General features: G+C 41.1%; 1 protein-coding gene and 1 long non-coding RNA gene across 3 annotated transcripts; both read right to left on the minus strand.

Annotated features, from left to right (window-relative positions):
• Window positions 1-775: 775 nt before the first annotated feature.
• Window positions 776-11465, minus strand: LOC109878587 (BTB/POZ domain-containing protein 1-like). 2 transcript variants are annotated; one of them, XM_031812745.1, is made up of 8 exons: window positions 10873-11441; window positions 9487-9643; window positions 8504-8609; window positions 7588-7785; window positions 6980-7172; window positions 3495-3582; window positions 3016-3162; window positions 776-2482 (listed from the first exon to the last, which is right to left on the minus strand). In XM_031812745.1, the coding sequence occupies exons 1-8, from the start codon at window positions 11289-11291 to the stop codon at window positions 2324-2326; spliced, it is 1467 nt and encodes a 488-aa protein (XP_031668605.1). In that variant the 5' UTR covers window positions 11292-11441; the 3' UTR covers window positions 776-2323. The 2 variants fall into 2 exon arrangements, with proteins under 2 accessions (XP_031668605.1, XP_031668606.1); XM_031812746.1 differs by having other exon boundaries at window positions 878-2482; window positions 6980-7109; window positions 10873-11465.
• Window positions 11466-13802: 2337 nt separating this feature from the next.
• Window positions 13803-14466, minus strand: LOC116359676 (uncharacterized). The gene is made up of 2 exons (XR_004206736.1): window positions 14270-14466; window positions 13803-13839 (listed from the first exon to the last, which is right to left on the minus strand). It is a non-coding gene; the product is annotated as an uncharacterized LOC116359676 (long non-coding RNA).
• Window positions 14467-14644: the final 178 nt, after the last annotated feature.

Below are 14644 nucleotides of genomic sequence, written 5' to 3' on the forward strand. Positions count from 1 at the left end.
CAACTTGTCTAGCATGTTATCTGATGTATATTACCTTTGATATTGTAGAAAATCAAATAAGTGGACATTTGAAAAAGCATATTTCCATAGCATGGACAAGAGAGACCAGGGGTGGTTGGTTTTAGATCTGGAACTCATGCAGATACAAAGCTATTTAAAAGTATGCCTAGAAGCAAAACACTTGATTCAGCTAATCAACTATTAATCAAAGCCTTGGTTGGTTGAATCAAGTATTAATGCTGGGATGGAACAAAAGCCTGCAGCACAGCGAGTGGGTTCAGGGTCCCTATGAACTGGTTTGAAGATAGGTTGGAGCAGGTGTTGTTGGAGAGCCATTGATTTAACTTGGAGCTCCACCTACAGGAACTATTATAGTATTACAACTACTTGTTCCGTTGCCATTCCCCCCCCATCTTTCTGTATAGTCCTACATTATGTATGAGAGCATTAAATCTGTGATGTATTGTTGAACTGTTTCCCAGATTATGGGTGTGTTTGAGAGCATTAAATCTGTGATGTATTGTTGAACTGTTTCCCAGATTATGGGTGTGTTTGAGAGCATTAAATCTGTGATGTATTGTTGAACTGTTTCCCAGATTATGGGTGTGTTTGAGAGCATTAAATCTGTGATGTATTGTGGAACTGTTTCCCAGATTATGGGTGTGTTTGAGAACATTAAATCTGTGATGTACTGTTGAACAACTTCACAGATGCCAGACTGTAGCTTTAATGACACACTACACTGAATCATTTCAGAAGGTATCAGACAAATACATCATTGGTGTCAACATACTTTATTGCAGAGAGATAAAAATATAAATTTCCACTTGTTTCAGCAATTAACAGTCACAATATTATCCTGTCTTACTCTTAGATGACATGCTAAGGAAACAAATGAAAGCATGTAACATACATTGGCAAACTTTAACATACGCACAAATACTCAGACGTTACTAGTTAAGATTTTATCTGCACATGAAAAACCCCACCTGCAAATATAATCAATGAAGGTTATGCACAAAAACAGTGTAACTTTTACCAAGTCAGCATTCAAACTAGGAAATGACATTGATCGACCAGTGAAGGGCACGCTGCGATTTTACACTACATGGAGTGTATTCATAAGTGCACACCATAGCTAAATGTTTTGCAATGAAAACAAGTTTCTTCAGGTAGTCCCTTCCTGTTTCAGTGTCTAGTGAATACACTCCAGACAACAGCACTGTAGTGGGTGATTCCCTGATGAAGGTACGGACCACAGAAAGACAGTAGTAGAATATAGAACATTTCCAACTGTGTCATTGTCTACCATCACCCAGATTCCAGCCAGTCCACAGTCCTATTATACATCTCTACATGTAACAATCCTTTTTGAGTTACAGTTCTATTACGTCAAATGTCTCACACAGTGGAGGCTGGTGGGAGGAGCTATAGGAGGACAGGCTCACTGTAATGGCTGGAATGGAATCAATTTAACGGTATCAAAAATATGGAAACCACATTGACTCCTTACCATTTATTCCATTCCAGCCATTACAATGAGCCTGTCCTCCTATAGTTCCTCCCACCAGCATCCACTGGTCTTGCACACATCCAAGTTCACAAACCAGCAGACTAGACTGAAACTACTCCACTCCTTTTGGTTTCTAAAAGTCTTTGTATCCATTCCTGAACAGCAGAAGGCACAATCCCTCTAGCCTGGGTGTCGGTCTGTTTCTGCCCTTTTGCCAACTCCTTCTGGAATCGTCTTGGACAACGACAGAAATGGACTCAGCCAGAGCACAAACAGATCTGGGACCAGGCTACAATCCTTCCTGAAGTGCGCCATTCCATTCCACTCTCAGGCTTACCCAACCTCATAGGTAGTTCTCATTAGAGCACACCATAGCAAAACATTTTGTAACAGAAAACAAGTGCTTCTTATTGGACAAGCTCAGGTAGTACCTCCCAGTCGCACTCCGTTTCCTCCATTCTATGCCTACAGAACATGGCCCCCTGGTTTAGGTGTGGTAGATGGTGTCTACCTGATCCAGGGCATTGTTCAGCAGGGAACAACATTGCGGAACGTTCAGAAAGAAATACATTACCTTGAAAAAACATGCCGCAATGAGTCATCACGTCATCTCTATTCATGACGTTTCTAGCTGCAACAAGTTTGCCTACTGAACACAACCCAGTCGTGTTTACTAGGGATCCATGTTTAATAGTACAAGCAACATCATTTTTTATTTTAAGTGCTGCAACGGAAACCAAAATGCAAAACTATTTCACGGACGAGTCCGGGTCCATGGTTCTACAGGACCCAGGTGTGGTGAGGAGTTGTCTAGGTGTAGTAGATGATCTCTGGGATCTGTCCGTCCTCCACTGACGTGCCGTTGTTGTTCCCAGGAGAGCTGAAAAAGAAAAAGGTGGTCTTGGTCCCCGTGGCGGACTCCTGGCTCACTTTCTTTAACCCTTTAGTGCCGTAGTGAGAGTCCGGTCCCTACAGGAGACAAGTGGATTGTTAGCATAGAGAAATTATGCACAAAACACAGTTTTCGCTACGTACTGAAATGATCCACCTTGAAAGCTTGACATAAAACATTCCTAAAAAATTGTAACAGTGAACTAATGGACACAATACAAAAATAACTTTATAGTTTTGTTTTGTGTGAACAATCCCTTTAAGATGAGCTGACGATTAAAATGTTCATACAAAGTCTCAACTGTGGTCACACAGGGTTGATGATCTAGTAGAATACAGACCAAAACTAGTTTGCATCAACATTTGATTCAAGTCTATAATATCCATGCTGCTGTTAGCAGCAGAGGCAAAAATAAAACACAATAGCCTATTTGTTTGTCAACATGCACTTGAGTACTGTCGTTATGGGGTGAGCGTACCTTTAAGGTTGCACTTGAGTACTGTCGTTATGGGGTGAGCGTACCTTTAAGGTTGCACTTGAGTACTGTCGTTATGGGGTGAGCGTACCTTTAAGGTTGCACTTGAGTACTGTCGTTATGGGGTGAGCGTACCTTTAAGGTTGCACAAGCGGTGTAGCTAACGTTGGGTAAAATCTCCACCGGCTCCTTGAACATGACTCTGAACGTGTTGGCTGTTCCGTCACAGCTGAAGCCCGTGTCGTTTGTTGCTAGCGTTAGGCTTTTGTCACTCTCAATAATCTGAAAAAAATTTATACAATGATTGTCAATTACTGTTTGCACTATAGCTTAAAAAAATACATATATCGTGTTCAGTTGGCACCAAACAGGGGACAAAAACATTTTGAAACAGAAAGGTACTAACTAACCTTGTCTAATAACGCAGGTTTTTGGTTTTCCATTGCAAAACGTTTTGTTACTATGTGCCCTACTCGACACAACCCTGGTAACCAGATCTCTTAGTGCTTCATATGCAGTAAGGAACATTGGAGAAGTTATCGTGTGACTGAAGCACTAAACAGGACACATTTGGTCTGGCTACCAGGCTGATAACATCATTATTAAATGCTTACCTGTATATTAACCTGATAGTCCGTAGGTCCGTGGATCGAGCCATACAGTCCGAAACCCACCACTGATATTCTTCTATTTACATTAAATCTACAGGAGAATTACAAGATACTTTTAGAAACGTCAAACGAATGAACACAGGCTTTATTAAAACACATGCAGTAGAAACTCCACCAATGGGAGACGAACACAGGCTTTATTAAAACACATGCAATAGAAACTCCACCAATGGGAGACGAACACTGCCTTTATTAAAACACATGCAATAGAAACTCCACCAATGGGAGACGAACACTGGCTTTATTAAAACACATGCAGTAGAAACTCCACCAATGGGAGACGAACACTGGCTTTATTAAAACACATGCAATAGAAACTCCACCAATGGGAGACGAACACAGCCTTTATTAATACACATGCAGTAGAAACTCCACCAATGGGAGACGAACACTGGCTTTATTAATACACATGCAGTAGAAACTCCACCAATGGGAGACGAACACTGCCTTTATTAATACACATGCAGTAGAAACTCCACCAATGGGAGACGAACACTGCCTTTATTAATACACATGCAGTAGAAACTCCACCAATGGGAGACGAACACTGCCTTTATTAATACACATGCAGTAGAAACTCCACCAATGGGAGACGAACACTGCCTTTATTAATACACATGCAATCGTCTCTGCCAATGGGGGTGTGGTGAAGAGGTATGATGCTGGAGAAACACCATCGCTCAAATTCAACTGGTTGACTCCTTTAACAGCACACATTTCAATAGAAGAACAACCATCTCAAACTTTTCTGGGGGTGTTGATTTGCATTGAAATGTTCCACCACTGTAAAACAGTGATGTGGCTGTTTTTTTATGGCTCTGCCAGAAGCAAACCACCTCCCAAAATATGTTGAACCGACTTACTATTTTGACATTTTGTCATTTATTAGACACTCTTATCCAGAGTAATCTGGGTTAAGTGCCTTGCTCAAGAGCACATTGACAGAACCTTGTCAGCTTTGGGTTTCAAAACAGCAACCTTTCTTACTGGCCCAACGCTCTAATCACTAGGCACCTGCTGGTTACAGGCCCAACGCTCTAACCACTAGGCCACCTGCTGGTTACTGGCCCAACGCTCTAACCACTAGGCCACCTGCTGGTTACTGGCCCAACGCTCTAACCACTAGGCTACCTGCTGGTTACTGGCCCAACGCTCTAACCACTAGGCTACCTGCTGGTTACTGGCCCAACGCTCTAACCACTAGGCTACCTGCTGGTTACTGGCCCAACGCTCTAACCACTAGGCTACCTGCTGGTTACTGGCCCAACGCTCTAACCACTAGGCTACCTGCTGGTTACTGGCCCAACGCTCTAACCACTAGGCTACCTGCTGGTTACTGGCCCAACGCTCTAACCACTAGGCTACCTGCTGGTTACTGGCCCAACGCTCTAACCACTAGGCTACCTGCTGGTTACTGGCCCAACGCTCTAACCACTAGGCTACCTGCTGGTTACTGGCCCAACACTCCAACCACTAGGCTACCTGCTGGTTACTGGCCCAACGCTCTAACCACTAGGCTACCTGCTGGTTACTGGCCCAACACTCTAACCACTAGGCTACCTGTTGGTTACTGGTCCAACACTAACCACTAGGCCACCTGCTGGTTACTGGCCCAACACTCTAACCACTAGGCCACCTGCTGGTTACTGGCCCAACACTCTAACCACTAGCCCACCTGCTGGTTACTGGCCCAACGCTCTAACCACTAGGCCACCTGCCGCTCATACAGTGCCTTGCGAAAGTATTCGGCCCCCTTGAACTTTGCGACCTTTTGCTGCTATTACAGCTGTAAGTCGCTTGGGGTATGTCTCTATCAGTTTTGCACATCGAGAGACTGACATTTTTTCCCATTCCTCCTTGCAAAACAGCTCGAGCTCAGTGAGGTTGGATGGAGAGCATTTGTGAACAGCAGTTTTCAGTTCTTTCCACAGATTCTCGATTGGATTCAGGTCTGGACTTTGACTTGGCCATTCTAACACCTGGATATGTTTATTTTTGAACCATTCCATTGTAGATTTTGCTTTATGTTTTGGATCATTGTCTTGTTGGAAGACAAATCTCCGTCCCAGTCTCAGGTCTTTTGCAGACTCCATCAGGTTCTTCCAGAATGGTCCTGTATTTGGCTCCATCCATCTTCCCATCAATTTTAACCATCTTCCCTGTCCCTGCTGAAGAAAAGCAGGCCCAAACCATGATGCTGCCACCACCATGTTTGACAGTGGGGATGGTGGGTTCAGGGTGATGAGCTGTGTTGCTTTTACGCCAAACATAACATTTGGCATTGTTGCCAAAAAGTTCAATTTTGGTTTCATCTGACCAGAGCACCTTCTTCCACATGTTTGGTGTGTCTCCCAGGTGGCTTGTGGCAAACTTTAAACGACACTTTTTATGGATATCTTTAAGAAATGGCTTTCTTCTTGCCACTCTTCCATAAAGGCCAGATTTGTGCAATATACGACTGATTGTTGTCCTATGGACAGAGTCTCCCACCTCAGCTGTAGATCTCTGCAGTTCATCCAGAGTGATCATGGGCCTCTTGGCTGCATCTCTGATCAGTCTTCTCCTTGTATGAGCTGAAAGTTTAGAGGGACGGCCAGGTCTTGGTAGATTTGCAGTGGTCTGATACTCCTTCCATTTCAATATTATCGCTTGCACAGTGCTCCTTGGGATGTTTAAAGCTTGGAAAATCTTTTTGTATCCAAATCCGGCTTTAAACTTCTTCACAACAGTATCTCGGACCTGCCTGGTGTGTTCCTTGTTCTTCATGATGCTCTCTGCGCTTTTAACGGACCTCTGAGACTATCACAGTGCAGGTGCATTTATACGGAGACTTGATTACACACAGGTGGATTGTATTTATCATCATTAGTCATTTAGGTCAACATTGGATCATTCAGAGATCCTCACTGAACTTCTGGAGAGAGTTTGCTGCACTGAAAGTAAAGGGGCTGAATAATTTTGCACGCCCAATTTTTCAGTTTTTGATTTGTTAAAAAAGTTTGAAATATCCAATAAATGTCGTTCCACGTCATGATTGTGTTCCACTTGTCGTTGATTCTTCACAAAAAAATAGAGTTTTATATCTTTATGTTTGAAGCCTGAAATGTGGCAAAAGGTCGCAAAGTTCAAGGGGGCCGAATACTTTCGCAAGGCACTGTAAGTGTTTCTCTCCACCGAGGTCTGTAGAAAAAGGCTTATAGGTTATGGAAGGACAAACCAGTGTTGTACTGAGGCTGCATTTGACACACCATCATCTGAATTAGAATTAATAGTTTATCTTTTTCCGTCTGAATAATTTGCATGTCCAAAAAACAAATACGAGCAAAATAAAAGTAATTTCTGTGCAAGGGCTTTTAGTCATTGTAATTGTATAGTGTGAGGCCGGTAGGACATTGTCACGGTGTAGACAAGCAGGTACACAGTCTCACCTGATCCTGTCACTGGTGCCACTGTATCCCCAGCGACTTTCAACCTGCTGGAACCTACTAATACTGCCCTCCTTTCCTCGGAGGCAGCAGCGGGGCCTGTCAATGTAGTCTACCCGCGGCTTGGGGTTTACTGTAAAGTGTAAAAACAGATTTACCACCTCCCGATCGAACAATATTCCAGACTGGGCAGGCCCTGTTGCACAAGAAAGAATATCAAACTGGTTTCAGACTGGGCAGGCCCTGTTGCACAATAATTAATATCAAACTGGTTTCTAGGGCTGGGTTCAATGGACAGCAGAAACACAAACACATTTATAAAATGATTATACACCGTTATGTTCAAAATGAATTCTAAGTTACAAGTATGTTCAAGTATTTACATTGTACATAACTGAGCTTGATGAAAAGCAGTGCTTACTCGTATTAAAAAGTAATAACATTTAGGATATGTGAAATCTGACAAAGCAGAGTCCTACCTTATTTAGCATTTTAAACTACAACTTTAGATAGTGTGTGTGTGTGTTTGTCTTTCTGTTTATGTGCGTGTTTGTCTTTCTGTTTATGTGCATCTGTCTCTGTGTGTATGTCTCAGACAGAGAGATGCCCACCTGCAGCAAACTCCTCCACAGTCATGAGTGGGAAGCGGATGAGGGTTAGGGCCTTGCCCAGAACCTTCTGTTTGTTCTCAGAGGTGAGGGGAAGCTGTTGCCTGTAACACTCGGCATCCGCCCAGCGCACCACCGCACCAAATAGACGGTTTTCGCGAATCCCCAGGGTGTCTCTCTCCAGCACTGCACACAGCGTATCTAAAAACACAGGCTCAGTGTTAGGTCTAGTCTACACAGTATGACAAAAAGGGAAGGGGTTAGGGTCAAAGGTTAAACTCAATTGCCTCTAGAATGCACCCAGAAACCAACATACACTTAAAGCAGTCAATTTCTTCCACTACCCCTATGATGGGGATCCTAATAAAATACTGATGGAGTCTATTAAAATGGAACATGTTTCAAGTTAAACTGTAGTTAGTGTGTGAAAGATTACTGTGAGTATTAATGGAGTTTAGGCCATGAAACTGTGTGTACGCTCATTTAGAAACCATGACCTAATGAGCAGGGTCAGGCCAAGAACAGAAGATGGATGGGGTGTGATTCTGACATCTGGCTAAACAAAGAGGAGCATGGACATTCCACAGGGGAAAGGAGGGATACTCATTGGGGTCATAAAATGTATAGCTGGGGAGGTGACACCTACAAGGGAAGAATATAAAATGTGTTGTGAGCTTTCTAATTGTAAACACTCAGCTGACTGTATCCCTGGTATTAAACACATGACACTTCTATTGAGCTTTTGGTCTCAATACCTTATTGCAAAGAGGTTGTTCCTGTATATCATCCACTGTATATCATTGGGATATGTTCCTGTATATCATCCACTGTATATCATTGGGATATGTTCCTGTATATCATCCACTGTATATCATTGGGATATGTTCCTGTGTGAATAATAGGCCATACTGATGCATACCTAGGTCAATGTCAGTGAATCCTTCTGCGTTTATGGCATCACCGGTGCTTTTGTCTATTGTTTCCAAACAGAGGCTGGCAAGCTGAGGCTCATCGAATAGTCTGGCCTGCAGAAAGAATGAGCAGGGTACGAGATGACACATCAGCATGAGACACATGGGGAAGTCGTCTGTTCAAGTACCGCCACACCAATTTGCACTTGATTTGATAAAGGCATACGTAATATACAACATTCTAGGATCAAACTTGCTCGCTCAACACAACAAAAACAGGAAACAAAAACACTTGAATATACCTTACATTTTTTAAGATGTTTTGTTTTGGAAGCACATTGGCCTACGCAAATACTTTGGACAGTGGACATGGACAGTGTGGGATGTGACCTGTGTTTAAGCTAGTTTATTCTGTAGTACTACCCAAGTCATCTAGGCCGGTGTATTATCTTCAGTCATGGCTTAGTTTTTGGAGTTTTGATTACCCTGTTCTGAATTGTTACCCAAGAGGAATTGGCAGAGATGCCATCTTGGCTATTCTTTCTAAGTGATGAACTACAGTAGTCTATTCTATTTCGTGAAGAGCTGCCATATTCTTTAGTACCCACATGAGGGTTTTATGTATTATAGTTAATGCTACCAGTTCTATATACTACCTGAGTGAGAAGCAGTATTATGTAGAATAGTTTATGCAATAGCAGTTATATTAGCAGCCCTATATACCTGAAGGAGAAGCAGTATTATGTAGAATAGTTTATGCAATAGGAGTTATAGTAGCAGCCCTATATACCTGAGTGAGAAGCAGTATTATGTAGAATAGTTTATGCAATAGGAGTTATAGTAGCAGCCCTATATACCTGAGTGAGTAGCAGTATTATGTAGAATAGTTTATGCAATAGGAGTTATAGTAGCAGCCCTATATACCTGAGTGATTAGCAGTATTATGTAGAATATTTTATGCAATAGGAGTTATATTAGCAGCCCTATATACCTGAGTGAGTAGCATGAATGCATTGTCTGCCCTGAGGTGTTTGGTAAGGAACTCCACACACTGAGTCTCTAGAGCAGGAACGGCATATTTCTTCGCCGTGTACAGAGTGGTCATCACCGTCTCTGGTCCTATGTGGACCTCGTCAGAGTACAGGAACCTACACACACACACACACACACACACACACACACACACACACACACACACACACACAGTAAGTGGTCAATGAAGGTGGGATGTACAGGCTTCCAGAACACCAAAATGTCTGTCTTCTAAAACAAAAGCTTGACATTGCATATAGAAGAGAAAAACATTTCATTTTTTAAAAGAGGTAATTAGGCATAGTAATTAGGAATAGCTCAGGCAGGAGCCTCGTTTGATATCAGTTTCATCAACTCACATCAAATCAAATTGTATTGGTAACATACACGTAATTAGCAGATGTTATTGCAGGTGTCACAAAATGCTTGAGCTTCCAGCTCCAACAGTGCAGTAATATCTAACAGATTACACAACATATACATAAAACACACACCATTCTAAGTAGGAATCAATTAACACTATATACATATGGACGAGCGATGACAGAGCAGAACGGACTAAGATACAGTAGAATAGTATAGAATACAGTATATACATATGAGATGAGTAATGCCAGATATGTGAACATTATTAAGTGACTAAGATACAGTAGAATAGTATAGAATACAGTATATACATATGAGATGAGTAATGCCAGATATGTGAACATTATTAAGTGACTAAGATACAGTAGAATAGTATAGAATACAGTATATACATATGAGATGAGTAATGCCAGATATGTGAACATTATTAAGTGACTAAGATACAGTAGAATAGTATAGAATACAGTATATACATATGAGATGAGTAATGCCAGATATGTGAACATTATTAAGTGACTAAGATACAGTAGAATAGTATAGAATACAGTATATACATATGAGATGAGTAATGCCAGATATGTGAACATTATTAAGTGACTAAGATACAGTAGAATAGTATAGAATACAGTATATACATATGAGATGAGTAATGCCAGATATGTGAACATTATTAAGTGACTAAGATACAGTAGAATAGTATAGAATACAGTAAATACATATGAGATGAGTAATGCCAGATATGTAAACATTATTAAAGTGACTAGTGTTCCATTCCTTAAAGTGGCAAGTGATTTCCAGTCTATGCCTATAGGCAGCAGTCTCTAATGTGTTAATTATACATGAATATTATCATACAGACAATAGAATGTCAGCACTCATAACATAAGGGGAACAATTTAACTAACGTACTGGGGTAACAACACCTCTCTATAAATATATTATATCGCAATGCAGTGCATGGTCGGTCAATAGATGTTACCTTAGCAAGGCTAGGAAGGCTGCAGGTTCCACATCAGGTAACTCTATCTCGGCCGAGGTGGTGGCCATTCCCCCGTTGAACATGGCGTCAAATACTGCACTACCAGCAGCTAGGACGAATTTATGCGCTGGTATCCTCTGCGCCTGTCTACCTTTACCGACAATAAACCTAACGTCACTGAGCAGTTCGTTATTGAAGAGAAACGCGAAGCGCTCTTTTACTGAGCTCTTCGTGGCCTGCCAGTTGTACATAGGCTCCCGGTGAAGGCCACCCGACGGGGGTGAGATTGGTGCTGCGACCACGGGGACTGGCATATTCGAGGCCACTCCAGCATTTCTTCCCGCTCCAGAATGGGCGAAATTTGATGCTCGTCCTTCAAGATTGGACGGTGGACCGATGCCACCACCCCCAGTCGCCATTTCGTACCGTTGTCCTTATTGGCTTTTACGATTGATAACCGTGGAAAATATCAATGATGCATTTTAGCGTTTTATTGCGAATTTTTCACAGACTAATGGGCCAGTGTTTGTTACTGCTTTCTTTCTCGCTCTCCAGGAATGACGCACACTTCCGCGGTTTACGTCTCTTCCTGTGAATCCTTCTTGTTGTTTTCTTTTAACCCATTAGGTGGCGCTGTTTTCTGGTGTCAAGTCAAACAGACAGCATCGCTGAATAACTTTATTTTGGAATTACCACAAATCTGTCTGGACCATGCATATTAGACACCCGACACGAAACACGACAACACACAGTTGATCATTTCCAGAGCAAAACTGCTTTGCAACAAGCCAAGTATTCTTGAATAGTTTATATACTCGTTTTTTTTAGTTAATACTTTCCAGCTAAATTCTGGAAAATTGTCAAATCTTTGAAACAAAGCTCCAACCCCTCCTTGCACCCGCGGGTTTTTAACGTCCTCTGGTCCCATACTAGTCAACATGTACATTTGTAGTGCTTTTAATAAGCGTTAGGCTTCAGCTGGCCACCTGCTTGAAAAGATAGTCTCTGAAAGAGGTAGTCCTTTAGTCGCCTCAACAGATTGTAAAGAATAATGCTCTAACAGATTCACATAGTTTATTTTCATTTCAACCATTTGATGTCTGTGATGTACTAAGTGCCTTGCTAAAGATCGATGTAAAATTATTCACTTGATCCCTTCTTATTACAGCTCTCTGTCCATAGTCACAGGAAGTAGGGATGCTGAGGGTGTTGCAGCTCCCCCTGAAAAATCTGAATAAATATATATATATTCATGTAATATTAATCTCTCATATATATATATATATATATATATATATATAGAGGCGGATATCCTTATAATTACCGCCAATCTCCAAGTTATCTTGCCTAGCCAAGGTACGAGAATCCCTGACCAACTCCCAGCTACAAACTTTTTTTAACATCTCACTCTATTCTAAATATGCACTAGTCTGGTTTTAGAGCTGGACATAGAACTGTTTCAGCTACTATGCTTGTTTTAGATGATGGGATTGCCTAGATCATAAAAAACATTGTGCTGCCTGATTTATAGACCTTTCTAAGGCATTCAACACAAAAATATGAGATACCAAACCCAGTTGCAACTCGAGGTCCCACTTGTCTCCACAAAGTTTGGTAAATCTGCCTTTAATTTGAATGCACCACAGTTATGGAATAACTTACAAAACAAATTCCACCTGGATTCACTGGTACCAATAGGGCAGTTTAAAAGTTTGTTGTTAAATGAGTTTGCTGAAGTGTGCAATTGCTTCAATTGACTATTATAACTTGTTGTAATAACCTGATGTCGTGTATTTATCTGTCTTGTAGTTTATTTTGTATCTTTTGTTGTTGTGTTGGTGGATTTTTTTGACCTCGGGGCACCATTGCAAATGAGTCACTGGTCTCAATTGGGCTCTCCTGATTAAATAAACGTTTTTTTATTTTAATTGTAGGCCATGGAAATATGTTGTCTGATGGATTTATATTGCACTACATAGAGTAGGCCTATGGCATTTAAATAGCCTAAATTCAAGATGGCCATATAGCTCATCATCACTTTGCTCAGTGGTTTCCAACCTTTTTCAGTTACTCCACCACCAACTGAATTTTGCTCTGCCAGGACCAGGGTACCTAGTACCTACAAGCATTGCTAAGAAATCACTAGCCTGCTATTCAGTGGAGTGGCTGTGTGGTCCCAAATCTGGGATTAAGAGGCTCTTTTCCAAGTTTAAAATGATAAACATTCAACATTGGCCATGCTGTCAATGAATCATGATTTGTGCCGCATGCAAAACAAGAGTTAACTTGGAAATGCGAAAACTTGACTTCAATGAATTAAAAAAACCTGGGAAATCGTGAATAAATGAGCTCCGACTGGGAAAATACATTTTGAACAGTCATCCAACTCGGAATTGTGAATCTGGCCTCTTTCTAGAGCTAAGACCTTAAGATCATTGACGTCATCATGATTCAACCGTTTTTTTCAGAGTTCCCAGTTGTTTTGAAAGCATCATAAATTCAGAGAATGCCAGACTTTGATGACAAAATTTGCCCCAGGAGGACCATCGCGCCACCTTCCTGTTCAGGTGAGCACAGCACAACAAGGTGAGTCCAAAAATGTAATGTATGCTGCTGCATACATTATGTAATATGCCAAGGAGATATGTATACTGTAGCTAAGAAAGTAATACTAAGTGTATGTTGTGTAGAAGGTGTTAGTAGCCCATGTGCCTCACCCTAATTATTTGGTCTATTTACCCCTCTTAATTTCGCCTACTGTTCTGACTTGGTGGTGCACATGTGGCCTATAACCTGTTTTAGAGAAATATAATCAGAATATTGTAAGAGCTTTCATTGTCTGTATTCTGCCCTTGAGTTGCGTTCCCATGCAAAACTAGACAGATAGCTAACAACTAAGTCTTCAATAAAACTCCCAAGGCGTGACTTTTCTTGAATGAATATATTGAAAACGTTTATGTTGTGAAACTGCAAAATACAGAAAATAATATACTTTAGTATTCAATTCACACCGACATACTGTAGCTGTACATTAAACATTTGAAGTTACATAAATACAAAGCACGTGCTAAGGTACCATGCATCTGGCATGATGCCAAACCATATAGCTAATTGTTACTCATATGGTAATTGGCTCCTTTCATTACTCTAATGTACAACCATTTATGTAGAATAACAAAGCATATTACACTAGGAACAGTAACAAAACTACAGTATTGTATATTTTACAATTCGTTTGCATGACGCACGAGCAAAGTAATACAGCTAACGACATACATTTAAAGGCATTGCAATTTGTGAGTAAATGCAACCAATATTGATATGTAAGCAACTCTATCAATACAAGATTATCAAAACAAGATTATCATCATTAGCTAAATGCTTGAATCGAACTTACAAACAAATATTTCCAAGGCTGAAGCGTGACAAGAAATAACCGAAAGACCTGCACCGTAGCGTTGTTTGTAGCTGCTTCTTTGCGTGCAAAACTAATTCTGTACTTCCTGTTTGCGTCGTCTTTCTAAGTACCAGAAAACTCCACTAGGGGGCGAATAACACCATTGAACACAATGAAAATCCAATTTAACCATTGTAATAAAATAATCTGTTACCTTCTAACAGGATGGCAGCACAGTCTGCTTATATGCCCCCCTTATTTATCCTACGGTTCTGCCTTGGTGTACAGGGAGAACACTGCATCCCACTTTTTTTATTTTGTTTGCCCCAACCAAAATGTACATGATAAAATGCCATTGATCACGTGTCATGTTCA

This window comes from Oncorhynchus kisutch, unplaced genomic scaffold (genome assembly GCF_002021735.2).
Source record: "Oncorhynchus kisutch isolate 150728-3 unplaced genomic scaffold, Okis_V2 Okis03b-Okis08b_hom, whole genome shotgun sequence".
In the NCBI taxonomy this organism is placed as follows: domain Eukaryota; kingdom Metazoa; phylum Chordata; class Actinopteri; order Salmoniformes; family Salmonidae; genus Oncorhynchus; species Oncorhynchus kisutch.